Genomic DNA, 18,535 nt, shown 5'->3' with positions numbered 1-18,535 from the left:
ATATTTTACTGAGTGTCGTATAACAACTTGTATCCAGTGTGGACAGCAATTAATGTAGGAAATTCTTATATTCAAAATTATGTTTTTAAGTCTCTGAATTGGAAACTTGTTGAAGTGCTTTGTAACTGTACTCAAATTATGTAGACAGATCAGAACATAATTTTCAGTGGTGGCCAGTTCTGAAGCTTTTTTTATTGACTTCAATAATGAATGTAGCTTTTTCATTCTTTTCTTGAGGCATTTTTGACATGAACTGAAACAAGCCAGTTTAGCCTGAAAGCAATTGTCTGAAAGATCTTTGTACAGATGCAAAAATTCTGTGTGGTCTGATAGTTGTTCTGCCTATTCAATGCAGGGCTGGCCATTTTTGTGTGTGCTCTGTCTCCAGGCTGTGCTTCTTCAAGAATTGTTGGGCACCCAGGTAGCAAACCATATTTGGGAATTTTTTCATGGTGCAGCTCTGTTTTAGGAAGTTTCAGCTGTGTGCCTGAAGTATCAGCACAGGTTAGAAAGCTGCTTGAGCTGGCACTGCTCAGCATGATGGTTACACATTAGAACTGACAACATGCAACATTAATGTTTCCAATTCATTAATAAACCAATATTTAACCAGAGGAGCACATTCTGTGTTAAAAAGTGTTGTGGAAATACATCTGTGAGAGCATGAATGAATTACCAGAGTAAAAATAAGCATGACTAATTAATAAGCTGCTTCTAAGAAGAAAACGGAGTATTAGCAAACTTGTTATCTGTATTTAAAAGTGATTTCTTCTTCTACCTGTTGAGGATAGAGTCATCCTATGAGACTTGAACCTGGACTTATTTTTAGCTTTTCAGACATGTTTCTCAACATTTGTATTCAGTTACAGTTCTCATAACTCTGGCTGAATTACCTTGCTGTGTGCTGTACTCTGTGAAACTTGCTTTGTGCCACCATTACAGGCTGAACACCCTACTGCATGTCTGTGTGTCAGATGTAAACCTGGCTCCTCAGAAGCATTCCTGATGCAACACAGTTTGTCCTGCTTGTACATATGGGCAGCACACTTTCACCACTACCAAATTCTAAGGGATAATAGTGAGACTGAGCAAAATAGCATCTGCTGCTACTCTAGGTGCTGTGCAGCTCATCTTAGTTTTTTTCATATCTCTGTTCGTTGTCCTTTTTCTTCCTTTCCTCATAAGCTACTGAATAAAGTCTTTCTCTGGTCTGAATTTGTTTTTCTGTGTGTTGACCTGCAGAGTCCTGTGTGGCTAAGGAAGGAAATGTCTTATTTCCCCCGTAACACCACAGTGTACCCTGCTTGGGTTCACTGCCTGTCAGCTTAGTAGCAGCAAGTGTGCTGTGTTCTGATAGATATATATAAAATATATAAAAATATTTGCCTCATACTACTGCTCTGTGCAAATAGCTGATATAATTGCTGCCATAATGTTGTGAAAATCTTATGAGTAAAGGGCATGGGCACGGGCACTTGAAATGAAAAGACTGGTTCAGGAGGGATTTCATTGCATTCACCAGCAACATACAGGAATCCAGAAGGATCCTTGTGGTTACCTTCAGTGATTTCCTGCATAAAATATTAGGTTCTCTGTACTGACTTCTGTGCAAGCTAAAGCTTATTTTTTGAAAAATGTCACTGTTTGAAAACAGGAAACTGTGCAGCAAGGCAAGTCTCTCTCAAGCCTAGTTTAATATTTGTTAGTTATCGTCAGTGTTTAAACTTCTTCACCTTTACTCTGCCTTCTTCCTGTTGTCTGACTTTTTCTATTACAATTTTGTTTTATTTTCATGTTGTATTGAAGAGCCATTTAAAAAATGTGGTTTTTTCTTCCCGTACGTTAAGCAATCAAGTTCTTCCCTGAAAGATCTCTTAAATGTAAATAATAAGGACAATGTTTCCATTGGGCATATTTTTCTATGTTTTGTTCTTCTTATGATACTTCTCTGAGCACTCTGGTGTTGGAACATTTCTCTTGAATCACAGATGTCTTTATATCTTCATCAACAATCTGGATGAGGGGATCACTCAGTTTGCAGGTGACACCAAGTCGGTTGGGAGTGTTGATCTGCTGGAGGGCTGGAAGGCTCCACAGAGGGATCTGCACAGGCTGGACTGATGGGCCAAGTCCAAGTGTATGATGCTCAACAAGGCCAAATGCCAGATCCTGCTCTTGGCTCACATCAATCACATACAGTGCTACAGGCTTGGGCAGAGCAGCTGGAAAGCTGCACAGCAGAAAAGGACCTGGGGGTGCTGCTGGAGAGCAGCTGAACATGAGCCAGAGTGTGCCCAGGTGGCCAAGAAGGCCAGTGGCATCCTGGCCTGTACCAGCAATATTGTATCCAGCAGGACCAGGGCAGTGACTGTCCCTCTGTACTGAGCACTGGTGAGGCCACACCTCAAATCCTGTGTTCAGTTCTGGGCCCCTCACTACAGGAAGGACATCGAGGTGCTGGAGCAGGTCCAGAGAAGGGCAATGAAGCCAGGGAAGAGCCTGGAACACAAGTCCTGTGAGGAGCAGCTGGGGGAGTTGAGGGTGTTTAGCTCAGAGGAGGCTCAGAAGAGACTTTATCATTCTCTACAAATACCTGAAAGGAGAGTGTAGCCAGGTGAGGGTTGGCCTCTTCTCCCAATAACAAGTGGAATTGGAACGAGAGGAATTGGCCTGAAGTTGCACTAGGGGAGATTTAGATTGGATATTAGGATACACTCCTGTTTGACAACAGGAAAGGGTTGTCAAACACTGGAACAGCTTCCTCAGTAAGGAGGTTGAGTTAACTTCCTTGGAGGTATTTAAAAGACACGTAGATGTAGCGCTTAGGGACATGCTTTAGTGTCTGACTTGTAGTAGTGTTAGATTAATGGTTGAACTTGATCTTGAGAGACCTTTCCCAACCTAAATAATTCCACCATATCAGAACTGCAGTTAAAACAAAGTAGCAGCTGTGCCAAGGACAGTTAAATTTGTTTATGTGATGTATTTACCTATGGATATATCAAATAACTCCATGCATTGGGATTTCATGTTTGACTGACTTGTCTAATATGATGCAAGCCTTCTTCAGAGAGCTTTCTGTTCTGTAAGGTTGGCCTGTGTCCTTTGTACCTACAGAAATAATGCTCAGTTTTATTAAAGTGATCGGAGTTTTCTCACGTCAGGCCCTTTACTGTTTGTTACTTTTTACTTCAGTTGACCTGTGTCTAGTCAAATGTTGCCATATCTGTTTTAAAAATACTAAATAGCACAAGACAGCTAAGTAAATATATATAGCAGTCTGACAAGAACATGTTCTTGATGCTGATTCTTCACTGATTGCATTGTATTTGTGGCATCCATTTCCAGTGCTCTGTGATGACTTTGTATTAATTGAGTTCTGTTAGGTAACACTTAACCACAGCATAAACAAACAAATACTTTACATCCCATATTTCATGGCAACTGCATTTGAATGCTTTTATCCCTCTACATGTGGGATTCTGTTGCAGTGCAAGGACAAGAATGTATTACTGGCAGTTGCCGTCCCTGTGAAATAGCTCATGTAAATTATCATTCTTGCTTACTTGAGATTTAAATTGTTTGTCTACCTGTGCTCATGCTCTTGACATTGTAGTACTAGCAGATGTATCATGCCAGCAAGATTTTATGTTTATCAAAATTGGTGTTTGTGACAGAGGTGATACTAGCGTGATTTTGTGGAAAAAAATGCCATCAATGCTGTAATCCTGTTTTATGACAACCACTGCATTATTTTCTCTTGTACTGACACCTGGGTTTCACCATAGGGTTATCTAGCTTTTACTCTGTTTACTTTTCCAAGTTTTTCCTTGTAAATCTATAGGATTTTTTAGTATTTCTGAAATATTTTGATTGTTTTAATTCTTAAAAAATATTTTTATTATAATACATACAGTCTTTAACTTGTTCCCGTTTTTTTTGGTCTTTGTTTGCATAACTGTTCCTGTAGCTCACGGTTTCATAGTTTTTAAATATTAATGACTTCAATATACTTATTTTGTTTTTAATTGGTGTTTTTGGTTCCCATTAAGATGACTTGTTTTTCTTGAACTATTGCAAGGTTTTCATATTTACAGGACCATTGTCTTCTTGATCATCTTAGAAACTGTTTCTAAACAGCTACAGTAATTTAGAGGTTCATTCAGCTCTGGTTTGGGTTTGATGGGGAATTGATTTTGTGGGGAAAAAAGTCGTGATCAACCTGCTACAAACGTAACTTTGTTAAATTAGTTTTTATTTCTCTAAAATTCAACATTACATATTAATTTTAATATTAAATGTCTCTAATGTTGAAGCCACCTCAGTTAGGAAATAACCACTTAAAAAAAACCCTAAACACATGAATTCATGAAAAGCATTAGCTGCATTATTTCCAGCAAATATTGTCACAGATTTCTATGGTGTAGACAGAATAGCCACTTGATATCAGACTAGCAGGAGTGAAATGTATTATGTAAGGACCTGAATTTTAAAATCCAAGTGAGCAGGTGGAGCAGGAAGATTGTTAGCTGGTGCATAGCCATTTCCTTGCTTTTGGTTTCAGAAAACACTTTTGTCTGCTCTGCTTGTCTGGAGGGATTTCTGAAGGAGTGTTTGAGCCCATTTACGTGAGATGCTTTATAATTCTGGGCAGCAGGCACTGTTCAAAAAGAATCTTTGCAACTTACTTAAACATTTATTTCCTTTTCTTCTATAGAGGTTGCCATAATTAGCAAATTAGGTTATATGGATGTGAAATGTTATTTCTGTGTTAACTATTTGGATTGTGATTGTGACTTCTCATGTGGGGTCAGGCATTTGTGTGGGCAGAACCCTCCAATAACTTCACTAATTAGTCTCCTCTTCAGATGTAGGGTTGCTTGCTGCAGAATTGTGAGTTGCGATTGTTTTGTTGGTTAGCAGAGCTTCCAATGAAACAGAAAACAGAATAGCTAAAATGAAGATGAAATCTTATTGTATAGTTGCATTTACAACCACAAAAACCATTTTGATGCCTTTTCAGAAGCTGTCATATTTTAGCATACTTCATTACTAAAGGTAATAAGATTTTTTTTTAGTGGATACATTTAATACAGGCTGAGAAGCAGTTTAATTTTCATGTAAAAGCAGTGTACTTTGACTGCAGCATCCTCTACCATACTTTATACCATACTATCCATTTAGCTGTAAGTCACAAGAGAGGGTGTGTGTAAGTATTGATGTTGTTCTGGAGTGCCTCTTCTTGATTGTTTATTCACATGGGAGACTGGAGGGAGGGAAGAGACAACAGATAAGCTGGATTGACTTGGGTGGAGCTGGAAGAGGATGTACCACAGGAAAACCTGTCCCTTGCAGCTTAAATATCCATCTCTTCAGTTCTGAACCAAATCTAAAGCCCTGCTCACATAAAGAGCTTTCAGCTCTTAAGTAGTGCAGGCTGTGACAGAGTTTTTTGCTGCAAGGTGCCTGGTCTAAGCTTGTATGTAGAGCCAAACAGATAAGAAGGATTTATTTTTTTCAGGGGGTTTTGGCTTTGGGTGGAAAGATGGCATTAATTTTTTAAACTGAGGAAACCTAAGATTGCACTGGGCACTTAGTGCAAATGTGAAGTGAAAAGGACTCCTGTGTGAAAGTCTGCAGTTATTGTCAGAATTACTGATAGGCTAAAAGCAGGATAGGGGAATAAGGGGGAATCAAAGATGATTGCAGAAGGCTTATCCTTGGGAGCAGATTTTTTTTGTGTGTGTGTACAGGCAATACTTGGAATTAGGCAAAAGTTGCAGTGTGTGTAGGTGGAGGGTGGTTTGTGTGTGTTAATTTTTCTCCTTCTCTGAGCAGCAGAGGGGGCTGCTATTGCTTTGCTGCAGCCCTCCCTATGCAGACTTGTGCAGTGTTCCTTTGCAAAGGTTTTCCTTCCTCCTGCAGCTAAAAACCTGAAGCATTTTTTTTTAAGTGTAGGGAATAAATGTAACTGGAACAGAAGGACTCGGTATTTTTTATTTGTCAAGGAATATGTTTCCAGTATAGGAAATGATGTAGTAATGTTTCCTTTAAAAGAACAAGTATTAAACTTATTTTCAGATCACTTTTGTGATGGGAATGCAATGTATAGTTCTCTGCTCTGAGTACACAAGAGAAAGAGAAAAACCTTCATACTAAAAAAAAGATTGATTTTTTTAACCTATTGTTTTTTCAAGGATCACATGCAAGGTATGTAGATTCTTCATGCCTTTCAGTTAGTGCTTTAAAGGGTTTTAAACTAAGTTATAACTTGCCTAAAGCTGTGTCAGAAAGGCTACAAATAAAAAATGCTCTGATTGTTGAAAAAAGGCAACAAAAAGGCATTGACAGTTGTTTTTTTTCCCTCTTGCCTTTACCTGTGATTCTATTTTTTCATAGAGGGGGATCTTGTCAAGGCATACAAATGCTTTAAGGGCAGGTGTTTAGGTATTGGGGCCAGATTCTTCAGTGGTGCCTGGTGGCAGAACAAGGGGCAATGAGCACAAACAGAAACTTAGGAAGTTACATCTGAAAATGAGGAAGAACTTTCCTTTGAGAGTGACAGCACTGGAACAGGCTGTCCAAAGATCCTGTGGAGTCTCCTTCTGTGGAAATACTCAAAACTTGCCTGGACTTGATCCTGTGCAACCTGCAGCAGGTGACCCTGATTTAGCAGAGAATTGGACTGGATGATGTCCAGAGGTCCCTTCCGACAATTCTGTGATTCAGAACTGCCAGTCGGAATTACTTTTGCACTACCATGACACTTTAATTATTTTCAAGCAAATTGTGTTGTTTAAAAATATATTTTCATTTTACTTTTCTGATACAGAGCCTTGTATTTTGTATTGGGCGGTAATAACGCTAGAAATATTCATACTTGGAGATTAATATAAATAAACATTTCTAACCTTTGATTTCCTTCTAATTTGTATACCCCACAGTTTAGTGCTAATCATTCCACACGTGCAGGATCATTTGAAAAGGTTACACAACTCTCATTAGATGTAGTTTGTTAAATATTAAAGCGTCCATGGGAGGAATGCAGATTCTTTGTTTCTCTGTAGATAGCAAGTTACTTCTCTGACTTTATTAACCTTCAGCATGCTTTTTTGCAAATACCAGTGTTTTGTTTGAAAAGTACTTTTTACTTCCTGTGCTTTTACTTGGCTGTTTTAATTTATGATTTAATTTGCTGCTCAAGGCTTGTAGGGGTTTAGCTATACTTTTCTAAGTAGAATTTTCCTACACCCTCACTTGTACATAAAACTAATGTGTTACATAATTGCTGCCCTGCTAATTTTTCCTACTCTATAAGTGGATCATGAAGTTTGCTTATAGATATGTGGGCTATGTCTGTAGTAAGGTGGTTATTACTAAGGGTATATACTTGAATTGTCCTTTGAGTTGTCCTTTGGTTGCCTGGCTTAGGTATTGCTCCCTAAAGGTAAATATTGGGGAGGTACTTGCATATATTACTCAGACTTCCATACCAGTTTATTTTTGTAGAATAAATTAAATTGATGTCTTCAGGATAACTACCTGAAGCAGCGTCTTGTTGTCCCATGGTTTTTCATAGACTTGGAAATCAATGTCCATTCAGCTTCCATGTGGTTTTCGCTCTGCATCTTTGCTGTCAAAATGAAAATGAATTTTTTTTTCCAAAGGGAAGAAATAAAAAAATGTGCAGTAGTACTATTTCACCTCACCAATTATATGACTACAATATTATGAAGTAGAAATCATGCAAATGTGCTTCAGAATCCTTCCAGTATCCTCACTCTGTTGGAATATGTGACTTGTCTAACAAATACATTTGGGAGCTCTGCCCCACTTAAATATGCCATTTGTTCCTTCTGTTGTTCTTGACTATGTGGCACATGCTATTGCCTGATGTGATCATTAGCCCAAATATTTCCAGTCTGTAGTGATTCAGCTGTATTTTCTTGAGCATTTATCAGTGGATGCTGTTGCCCTGTCCATTTTGAGCTGCTTCTCCTTTTGAAGGTTAACTGAAGTTGGTATTGCTAGTTATAAAACTTAATGCAAATGAGGAATCAAAGTGTGGAGAAAGTAAAATATTTGCTGGTGAGTTAGTTTTTGGTTTTGTTGACACATCCTTTCCCAAATGTTGTTAAATGTTCCTTTAGCTATGAATTTGAAGTGTATGTAAAAAAAAAAAAAAAGTAAATTTCTTGTATTTGTTGATTCTTATAAAATCATGGGATCTGAAATTAGCTAGAGAGCTGGAGAACTAGAAATTGATCTGAAGACCAAAACTAGGTTTAACACCTGCTGCAGGACTAATATTTTTTTCGTGATATGTTTCTCACTTATTATTTTGCAGATTACACTATTTCCTTTATTTCTGTAGGAGACTTTTCATTATCTGCAGAACATGTGGCTATTCAGCAAATTGTGCACAGTGAAGGAATTTACATACCTGTATAAATTCTTGAGTATAAGGAGAGAAACTAGACAATGTCAATATCTCTGCTAGTTTAATGATTTCTGAACAGGCAGAATGCTTAAAAAATAAAATTTCCAAGCTGTCTCAGCAAATGTTTCAATAGACTGCATCTAATGTCCATCCACGAGGGATGATTTTTGACACATGAACTGTTCTTCTTTGCTAGTGCCTGGTGTCTGATCTGTGCATGCAGCTGTGCTTGTGCAGTAATGATACCCTGCGTTTTGTGTAGGCTTATTGATGAGCTGTTATGTTTTGTTTATGTGAATGTTTTACAGTTTAGTTTATTGGTGAAATTTCTGTTATAAAAATTCCTGTAAAACCTAGAACAGATGTTTCTATAAATGGGTTGTTTTGTCACAAGTATCTTCCCCCTTATTTCCCATAGTGTGGTTAATGAACATGCTGTCTAAATTTCATGCAAAATCTGGGAGATTTCTGCCCATTCTCTTCTGGCCAAACAAGTTCAGAAATTCACCAAATTATTATAAAATGAGTTTGTGTTAAGAATCTTCATGTGCCTTGACTCTGTATGGTACAACTTTTGATGTACTATTACATATAGTTAAGTGGCATTGAGATTTTAAAGGAGGAAATAATTAGTTTTAGTGGGATAGATAGGTATCGTGATAATAATCAGTGAAATACAAGTGGAAAGCATTGCTGTTGGTCATCTTCTGTCTTCCTTTGACTCTTCTTGCTAATTTTAAATTTTGTTTCTTTAGTTTGTAACAAGAATTGGGAAGAGAGAGAGAGGATCTGAGAAGGACACAATTACTAAAGAAGTGCAGAGATTTCTATTCCAAATCAAGTTGGTCCAAAATATCTATTTATTTGTAAAACCTGGCTTTTAAAAATCTTTGTTCTTATTAAAAGGTGATGTTTTCTACTGACTTTACACCCTGGCCATATATTGCATAATGTGAAAGGAGTGAATTGTGAATTTAGTAATACTCAGTGTAATTCAGTCTTGGATGACACTGGCTATACTTTTCAGCTGTGTCATGACATATTACTCAGTTAATGCTTATAAAATTTTAATACATTTGTTCAATCTCTGGCCCCTCTGTGAAGTGGAAAATGTACTTATCACCACCACGGATTGCCAGCAGGGATAAATTCCACCTAATTCATCATCAGAAGTCATCACTACTTTCAAGTAAAGTATTAGCAACATTTCCTGTAAGTGCAAATCTCGTTCTTGCCCAGTCAATGTTTCAAAGTGGGCAGGAGACCCTTTGTTCTTCTCATTTAACTTACGGAGTGTCCCTTAAGGATGGCAGCTACCATGATCATTATTGGCCCAAAGATATTCAGTACTTAAAAAAAAAAATAAAGGCAACAGATAATAAACTCTCTTTTTGTCAATGTTATAATTCCTTCAATTGTGATACCTTGGTCAGATTTTCTAAAACATGGAGAAAATAATTGATTTAATTAAAATGAATATGTAAAAATAAAGAAAGTAGAAGTGACACAGCTAAATGGAAGAAATCATTCGATATGGATCAGTTATTCTTGCCAAATGTAATAATGTTGTCCCTTGACTTTTAAGCTGGACTTCATCCACAGGAAGGACACTTTCTGTTGGTACTGCGAGGCACTTACCCTACTGCACAGTTTTTGGCTTTGGTGTAAACCAATAGTATTGCATGCCTTAGAGGAATGTGCTGCACCCTGTGTGTGCAGGTATTCCCGTGTATCTGTTTTGGAGGACAGGCTCTTCTCAGACTCTGACTCTTCCCACACTGTGCCAATCAGAATTTGGTGCTGGTGCACTTCATGTCTTTCTTGGCAGGGTTTAGTATCAGAATGCCAGTAAGCTCAGAGCTGGATTTGGCCAGCCATACCAATCAGGAATGCCAGCCCTTCTGCGTACTACCTGCTTTTTTCTGTGCTCTAAGCATTCTTTACTTCACATATCTTGAGCTTTATAAATAGCCTCACACCACTTTGCAGTATGCAGTTACCAGCTGAAAAGGATTATGTAGCTTAATTTGGTGCTATCAAATGAATGCCATTGTAACAATCAGTTGTTGCATTGTTAGATTTATGTGTATTTATGTGTATTTTACAGTGCTGGTAAGAAAAATAGTCTCGTATCCAAAGAGGCCTTGAAAACCATTTTGTTCCAAGCATACAAACTATAATACTTTGTAGTGTTCAGCCTTTTGTTTTGGCAGTCATCAGTGTAGCTAATCCATAGAGCATTGTCGGGATTTTTTTTTAATGCTGAATAAACAGTGTTGGGACAGAATTCTGCTACATAAGAAAAAAAAATTGTTTAAGTGTGTGAGGTGGCAGAAATATTTTTAATGTCTTTTTTTGATATTTTTGGCGATTTTTCTTGTTCTCATTTAATATACAGAAAGAAAGGTCTAAGTCCAAACCTCATTTTTGTCAGTGCTTTTTGTGCACTATTCAGAAACTGATAAACATGTTTTAAGTATTTTGGTACAGCTCTGTGCATTTTTGTGTGTGTGTAGGTATATAAGTAGACAATTTCTCATTTCAAGTGTTGTATTTTACATGGAAGGGTGATATACTGATAAGAAAAACTGAATTTTGCAGTATGGAAAATAATTTTTCAGTTTCCTATCTTCCCTTTTCATAAAAGCAGCCTCCTTAGTAAAAAACCACCTGCTTTCCCTTCCCCCAGTTTATCCTCAGCTGGGAATTTGACTTGCATTTTAATCCAGTGTTAAATATTGCATGACTTCTCTACCTGTTGCAGTTCTTAATTCTTGTCTCAGCTTTATTTAAAGGTGCAAAACCAGCATAAAAAAGTGGTCAGCAAATAAATTCCTGCAGAGCAGCTGTAGAAATTCTTTTTAACAGCTGTTGCAACACTGACTAGATTAAAGAGTTAAACTTGCTTATCCAACAAATCATGTTATAGCCAATGAGAACTGGACAGACATTTCTGGAATATTTATAAAATGCAAGATGATGCAGCTGGATTTCTGTTGCATACCTGAAATGTTTTCTGAAATACTCACTGGAGAAATGAAGACACATGCTTTAAAGATAGTTTAATAAAAACTGACAGTAAAAACAAGACACCATAGTATGGTAAATACAGTCATAAAATTAGGGGACTTGTAGAGTAAAGCCAGATAATAGAGGCCTCCAGTTTAAAATGGTTATGTAAGGTGGGCATTATTTTATTTAGATGCTCATGGTTAAGTATTTTTTAATGTTTTGACAATGTCATTAGTATTGATACTATATAGTCTCATCAATATACATTTTACTAGGCAGTCTGTGTTGTTTTCATAAGCTCTCCGTGAGACCTGACAAAAAATTACCTCCTGTGAATGCAAATGTGCTCTGTTGTGTAGCACTGTCGTGACTGAGGGCACATCCCACGCCTGTAGCTGCATGTACCTGCAAGTTCCCCTCCCCTTCTTTTGAGATGGAATTCTGCTCTAGTTGAGATGCCTGGGAAGCTGTCATCTTTTTGGGACCAGTATCACATGCTAAGGGATCCATGGATAAAGAGGAGTGATCTAACAGCTTGTTCTTGCCCAAAGGTGGAGATCTTGATTGCTCTCCAGTACGAAACAGTTTGTCTCTTCATGCATCTGACTGCTTTGTGAGCTCTTTACAGTTGCTAATCTAGTGGAAAAATGACTTAGCAACAACAAAAATTGAGAATTTTCAGGTTTCCTACTTTCTGGAGTTATTTCAGAGCTCACATGCTTGACAGATTTTACTGCCAGTTTATTGAAAAACTGGCCAAAGATAGAAGGGGGGAAGTGCTAGTCTTCCCTTCTGGAGTCTCCACTGGATGTTTTTGTTTCCTTTCAGCTATAGAGAAGATCAGCTGTGGGATTGAACACATTGACCTAGTAGAGATCTTATTTTGTTACAGAGTGACATTGATTAAACTCGCTTGAACTGGTGTTTCCAGTTAGAAACTGAGAGTAGTGAATCCTTGCTATTGGTTAGTCTGATTTGCTGCTGGGCTCACCATACATAAGTATTTAAATCCAGTAGGTCAAATTTGAGTCTCATTTTATTTCTCTGTGCACTCATACTTAAATGCCAGGATGCTTAAACAGTTATGAGCATCCACATAGGCATGAAAAATATGTCGTAGGTATGTTTATGTGATGATCTCCCCTTTGCTGATATGCTTGATATTTCATCTTCCCTGGCTTCTACTAGTGGACTTTGGGGAATGCTATCTTGTGCAGTGTGAAGTCTTTTGCCAGACAGCAGCTTTACCATCATCCTTATCTCTGTTTTTTGAAATTTCTTTTTTTTTTTCAATATAGGAGTGTTACACAAGTAGTACCATCTTCCACCAGCAGTTACAAAAGCATAGCTCCTTCTTGCTCTTTCACAGGAAAAATTGTAAGGTAGCTCTTTTTTATTAGACACAGCAGTTGATAATGACCATTCTCTGATATGATTTCAGAGCCAGAATTATGACCAGGAATCATAATTTGAGTTAATCCTAGTTAAGAAAATCTGGATTCTTCTTCACTGTATTCTTAAGCTTTGTTGCCAAAGAAAACAAAGCTTGTGCATTTGAGACTTTTATGTGTCATTGTCTGTCATCCTTTCCAGAGCTTATGCATCTCTTGGCTAATTTTCACATGATTTGGCAAAAAGATTAAGATTACACAAATTTGCAAGCTAAATAGAAGGTAAGTAGGTAGGAAAAGGAAGAGATTGCAGAGGAGGAAGTCTACAAGGTGACCTTCACCTGTTTAGGCATCTTTGAATCCTTGTGGAATTGGGTTTTGTGTGATTACGTATATACAGGTTCAGTCAACATTTGTTCCTTCCTTTACACCACAGAAGCCACTTATCAGTCAACACTCATAGTGACACATAAGCCTGAAATAAAGGTTTGCTGTGGCTGGACTGTTCAGAGGGATGCTCCCATGTAGGTCCCCTGACACCCTGGGACCATAAGGCTGTGGAGAAGCTATAGTGTAATTCAAGTGCAATTTGAATTTTTACAATAATCTAACCTGGAACCAGACTGTTTTTTCTGTTGCTTCTGTTACGGCAGGTCTACACTTGAGGTTTTTTCATGGACTATGGAGAAAGCCATCAGTTTGTATGTTTTACTAATTTTTGCCCCTTTTACATACTATCCAAGTGTACACTTTTTAGGGCATTTTGGTCTCAAAAGATCAAAATTGTCCTCCTCATTGATCTCCTTCATTATGTTTTCTTATTTGTGCAGAATTTTATATTGGGTAAACGTGGACACATCAGAGTCATTTTAGAGCAATAGGGTTTGTTTTTTTTTTTTTTCCTATCCAGCACCAGTAATACAGTTGCAGTTACCTTCTGTTCAGCAGTGCCTTTTATCTATAAAATTTATTTGTTAATCTCCACAAAGCAGGCTAATATACGATCTGTCATTTGAAAACTGCTTGTATATTGGTATTAGAAATCCCTCACATAAATAAACTTGGGATCACAGTTGCTGGGTATGTTGCTAATAGTGTTGTGTAGGCTGCCTTGCTTTGCTGACAAAGTGGTTCTTGGTCTTTCCAGACCTGAGCAGGGACCAGCATGAATATCAAATGAATAATAAGGCTTATGTATAATGTAAATTATAGTGCATTCTGTATGCTACAGCTATCCAGAGCTTACTACAGATCTTTTTAGGAAATAAATTATCAAACATATTCAAAGGATTATTATGTTAGTATGATTAATTTGAGAAGGTGACTTCTGAAATGTTGCAGTTCTCTGCTTTATCCATTTGAGGGCAGCTGTTCACCGATGTTAAGAATTGTGGAGAACCAGTCTGGGGTTCTGCTATCTGCATTTTAATTTTTCTATACTTGCAGATACTTCATTCAGGTCTCTCTAGGTCTTGTACTGTTCCATCGCTGTATTAAAATGTCATGATTTTGTTTAGGTTTTTTTACCAGTAATGTTAGTATGCAAAACAACTCTAGAAGAAAACTCTGGGAAGTTTACATGAACTGTTTTTTGGTGCTGGGATAATTTCATGGATCCATGTCTTAAAATTATGGCCTTCCTGAGTTCAGTATACTGAACAAACTAGTTAATTTTGTAACACTTGCTTCCTGGTAAACAGCTCCAAAAAAGCTGACTTTGAATTACTCTGACTGGAAGGTAGAAATATTACTGCTGCTTTGAACATGCTTTCATTTTACAGGCATCTCTTCACTGGACTGGCCAAAAAGAAACAGGAGTCTTCAGGATTCTTATGTTTACAGTTAGCTGAAAGTCCATGATAGCCTTGAGTTTAAAAATACTAGTGTTACAGGCACTTTTATGTGATTTCATTTCAAATGTGATCTTCTGATTAAAAGGACAGGCAGGCACTCATAGCACCATTGGAAATCAGCCCAACTATATTTAGAAACAATGTTAGTAAAATGTATAACAAAGCATTAAAGCTCAAATTTTCATAATTTCACATTTGCCAGGTTTATACATGTTCTCATCCCATATAATGTAAAAGTATACACTTTTAAAGATAAAAGTGTCAGTGGCTGTTTAAGCTATACATTTGAAGCTTAAATTAAAATTACAGTTATAATATATATATTGTACACATACAAAAATAAGTGTTATCTACTATATGCAATGTATTTTTGACACTTCTGAGATAGTCAGCCTTCACTATTTTTGTCTTCTCTCTTAACCTAACTGAAGGCTGTGTTTTATTTTCTGGCTAAGGACTTTCACTTATTAAAAGCTTATAACTTTCCAACATTAGCCTGGGACCTTTAAACATTACTGTAAGACAATGATACTTACAGTCAGCAATGTGTAGCAAATACAAGACTAAAAACTAGAATGATGATAAGTGGAAGTCAAAGTGGAACAAGATCTCATCTGCTAATGCAAATTTTTTTCTGGGGGATAGTGATAGAAAAGCAAGGCAAAATGAAGACAGGTAAAAACAAAAGTTTTTTTTCTTATTGCTATGGTTAAGTATGAAATCTAGCTCTGTAATTTCACATTGGACAAAAAAAGTGCCTTATTTTGCCCTGGCTCTATCTACTAAAAGGGGACTACACTAATTATGAAGATTATCCTATTTTTTGAACTAGAAGTGTGTCCCTGTGGAATTACTCTAGCATAGAAGTTCCTGGGGAAAAAACAATGTACCATTGGGACTTCATCTCAAAACAAAAGAAGGGTTGACAATCCTGAGTTTTGTCTTTTCAGAGGTGTGAGAATAACGTGTGACTGGAACTGGTGTGGTGAGCAGTGCTTGGAGAATGCAATACTCGAGTCTTGTTTACTCCCCAGTTGTATGCAAATCTAAGGCTAAGTTATGTTTCTGTTTTGCACTCATGTTGTGAGCTAATATTTAAAAAAAAAGGGGGGTGGAGTAAGCCTGTAAAGTAGTAAGATGCTGGGCTCTAGTATCAACTAATAACAGTTGGTGGTCTGGCACACTGTCAAATTCTTTTCAGCAATTGTGCAACAAAATATCTTAAAACTGAATTTAGTTCAGCAGTTTCAGCAGTTAGTTCAGTTTCTCTTTGTGCACCTAGAGAATTCTGTATGCAACTAAATGAAATATTGATTCTTTATTAAAGGAGAAAGTAAGGCTTGCTTTGTACAGAATGTTGTATCTGATCCTGATCTGATCTCAAATGATGTTTGTATAATTACATTATACATTGCATTTTGTTAGACTTCACATTTTATTGGAACAACTGAGATGGTGACTAGTTCATCAGAAATGGAAAACTGATCTGTTGCTTCTTTCTGAATGATACATCAATAGGGTATGTGGGTTGATCTCTTTTGAGCTTTTGGTTCTGTTCTTCACTTTAGTTATTCAAAGTAAAAACAAAAGGCTACTCTTTCCTCTCTTTGGAGTAATTCAGTGAAATTTTCTTATTCAAATAAAACTAAGATTTGAATACACTGATTCTGAAGCATTCCAGTCAAGTGAAAGCCTAGTATTTATATAAAATATGAAATAATTCAGAATGAAGTTATAAAGTAATGTCATTACTGCTGTGTACAGATTAATGGTAAACTGTTCCTTGGAGTTTTAGCAGGAAGTGTGAAATAGGAAATGTAAAGAGTCTTTTAGAAGAAAATTTATGTCTAAATGTGCTTTCGAGTAACGTATGAATGGGATGGTAGAAAAGAAAAAAACCCAGCCATCTGTGCAAGAAAATACTGTGCTACCCAGCATTCTGTCACAGCCTTTCTGTATGTAACATCTGTAAAGAAATAAGGATTGTCTTGTTTTTCTGGGAAAAATATTGTGTTATAAGTAGGTGATTACTGTAATGTATTTATACTGTCAATGAAATGTTAGGTTTTTTAATTTTTATTTTATTTTATTTTTATTTTTCCTAAAAAACTTTCCACATGCAAATGTTTGGTCAGGGAGGCCCTCTATATGCAAATAGGACATGCTTACAGCTTGGCTTTTTGAAGGGGAAACAAAGGGCTAAGTGGAAATGCTAATACAGTCATATTTTAGTGCTGTCTTTTGTCAAGTTACACTGTTGTGCTCCAAGCATTAAAGCATTACTGCACTCTCTCTTTTGCCCTCACACAATTATACAGTTAATTATCTTTGCTGGTTTGTGCATAAAGAGACTTGTAAGATTTCTTAATGGTCATTTATTCACGGTGTTTTGGACTGTACTGACTCAGTTCTACAAGAGCCTTGATGATTTTCTGCATCTCTTATCAGCAGTTTCATAAGACATTTTCACACACTTTTGTTTCTTGCTACTTAGTTTTGCTCAAAAATGTTTTCAAAATATGAATATGTTTTTAAAAAACATGTTCAAGTATAGGCACCGGAAGGGGATTGTGGGAACATATGGAGGCATTTTAGGAAAGCTAATTTGATCAAGAATTTATTCAAAATGGAAGTAAAGTAATTGTAGAAAATCTGAGTAATATACATTTCTTGTAGCTTTGTTCAGTGAAGTAAGAATGTTTTTCTTGAAAAATGGGCCTTGGGTTGGTTGCTAAGGGCAGGCAGAGCTCTCCCCACGTCCTTCAAGAGATGCTATGTTCTTGGAGGAAGAGCCCTCCTGCTTTCCACTGGTGTGATGGATAGGCCTGAGTAAAGTGGTACCCAAACTCATGGGAAATGAGCTGGCCAGAAGAGGGAAAACTACTGTACCACTGCATCCTTAAAGCCAAAGCCACCCAGATGCTGCTCCCTCTAGGGTGGCACGGAGAGAGAAAGAGGGGCCGACTGGAGTACCTGTACTTAAGTAAGGAAGGCCAGGAGGAAGGAATTAAAATCACAATGTAGCATCTACTTTTATTAAAAGTATTTATTTATGAGCTAGTTTTGTACCAATTTTTAGGAGGCACTCTTTTTTTTCCCCCCAATTTTTTAAAAATCCATTTTTATTTCCATTTTTAACTTTTGGACCATATATTATGTTTTTAGAGACCATGTTTGAGGAACAGCAAAGTCCGGATCAGTTTTTAATTTAATTTTATTGACAGTCCAGAAGAAATCTGCTCAGGGAGTGATAAAATTGATCCTGCACCAATACTGTTACTCTCTGAAGGTTGCAATCTCCTTGGATTCCCCTTCTGAAAGCATAATAGCAACTTGTTAAAAACAAAAAAAATTGAAAGAAACTTCTTCCTTTAAAGTGCAGATATAAGTGACTGTGCTTATTAAAACTCCAGGCAGTCATGATTTTCTTCTTTTTCAATCTGCAGATCCCTTTTTGGAGAAGGGCTCTTCTGACATTGCAGGGGAGGTCCACCAGCTGTTTGACTGACGGGAGCAGTCTGCCTGCCCCTTGGTGGTTTAATTCCTGTCTATACTAGGATAGCTTGCACTTCACTGAGCAGCAGACAGGTCAGGACACTTGGCAGGAGAAGGTTGAGAGGCAGAGGCAGCAGGCTGTGGGGAGCTGATTCACCAGTCTGAAACCTAAAAAAAAAAAATAAAAAAAATCGTGCAACTTGAAAGCAAAGTTTTTAGCAATGTTCTTGCAGTGTTAGTAGACTTGACAAAGTAAGAGTGATAAAATGTCCAAACCTGGGAAAACTGCCATCAACCATGGCTTGGTTCCTGTTGATCTTAAAAGTGCCAAAGAACCTCTACCA

The 18,535-nt window shown here is 37.2% G+C and overlaps 1 protein-coding gene across 5 annotated transcripts in view; it reads left to right on the top strand.

The window, feature by feature from the left end:
* FBXW7 (F-box and WD repeat domain containing 7) overlaps nt 1-18,535 on the top strand; it is a 176,634-nt gene that overhangs the window by 79,206 nt on the left and 78,893 nt on the right. Inside the window, exon 6 of one of the 5 annotated variants that reach the window (XM_064417379.1) lies at nt 18,143-18,313. The exons of the other annotated variants lie outside the window; for them this stretch is intronic. Within the exon in view, the coding sequence (XP_064273449.1) occupies nt 18,143-18,253 (111 nt within the window). The 3' untranslated portion in view covers nt 18,254-18,313. Of the gene's footprint in view, nt 1-18,142; nt 18,314-18,535 lie in introns of those variants that run through there. 5 annotated transcript variants of the gene reach the window in all.

This window comes from Passer domesticus, chromosome 4 (assembly GCF_036417665.1).
Source record: "Passer domesticus isolate bPasDom1 chromosome 4, bPasDom1.hap1, whole genome shotgun sequence".
In the NCBI taxonomy this organism is placed as follows: domain Eukaryota; kingdom Metazoa; phylum Chordata; class Aves; order Passeriformes; family Passeridae; genus Passer; species Passer domesticus.
This window is presented reverse-complemented; position numbering and strand designations above follow the sequence as displayed.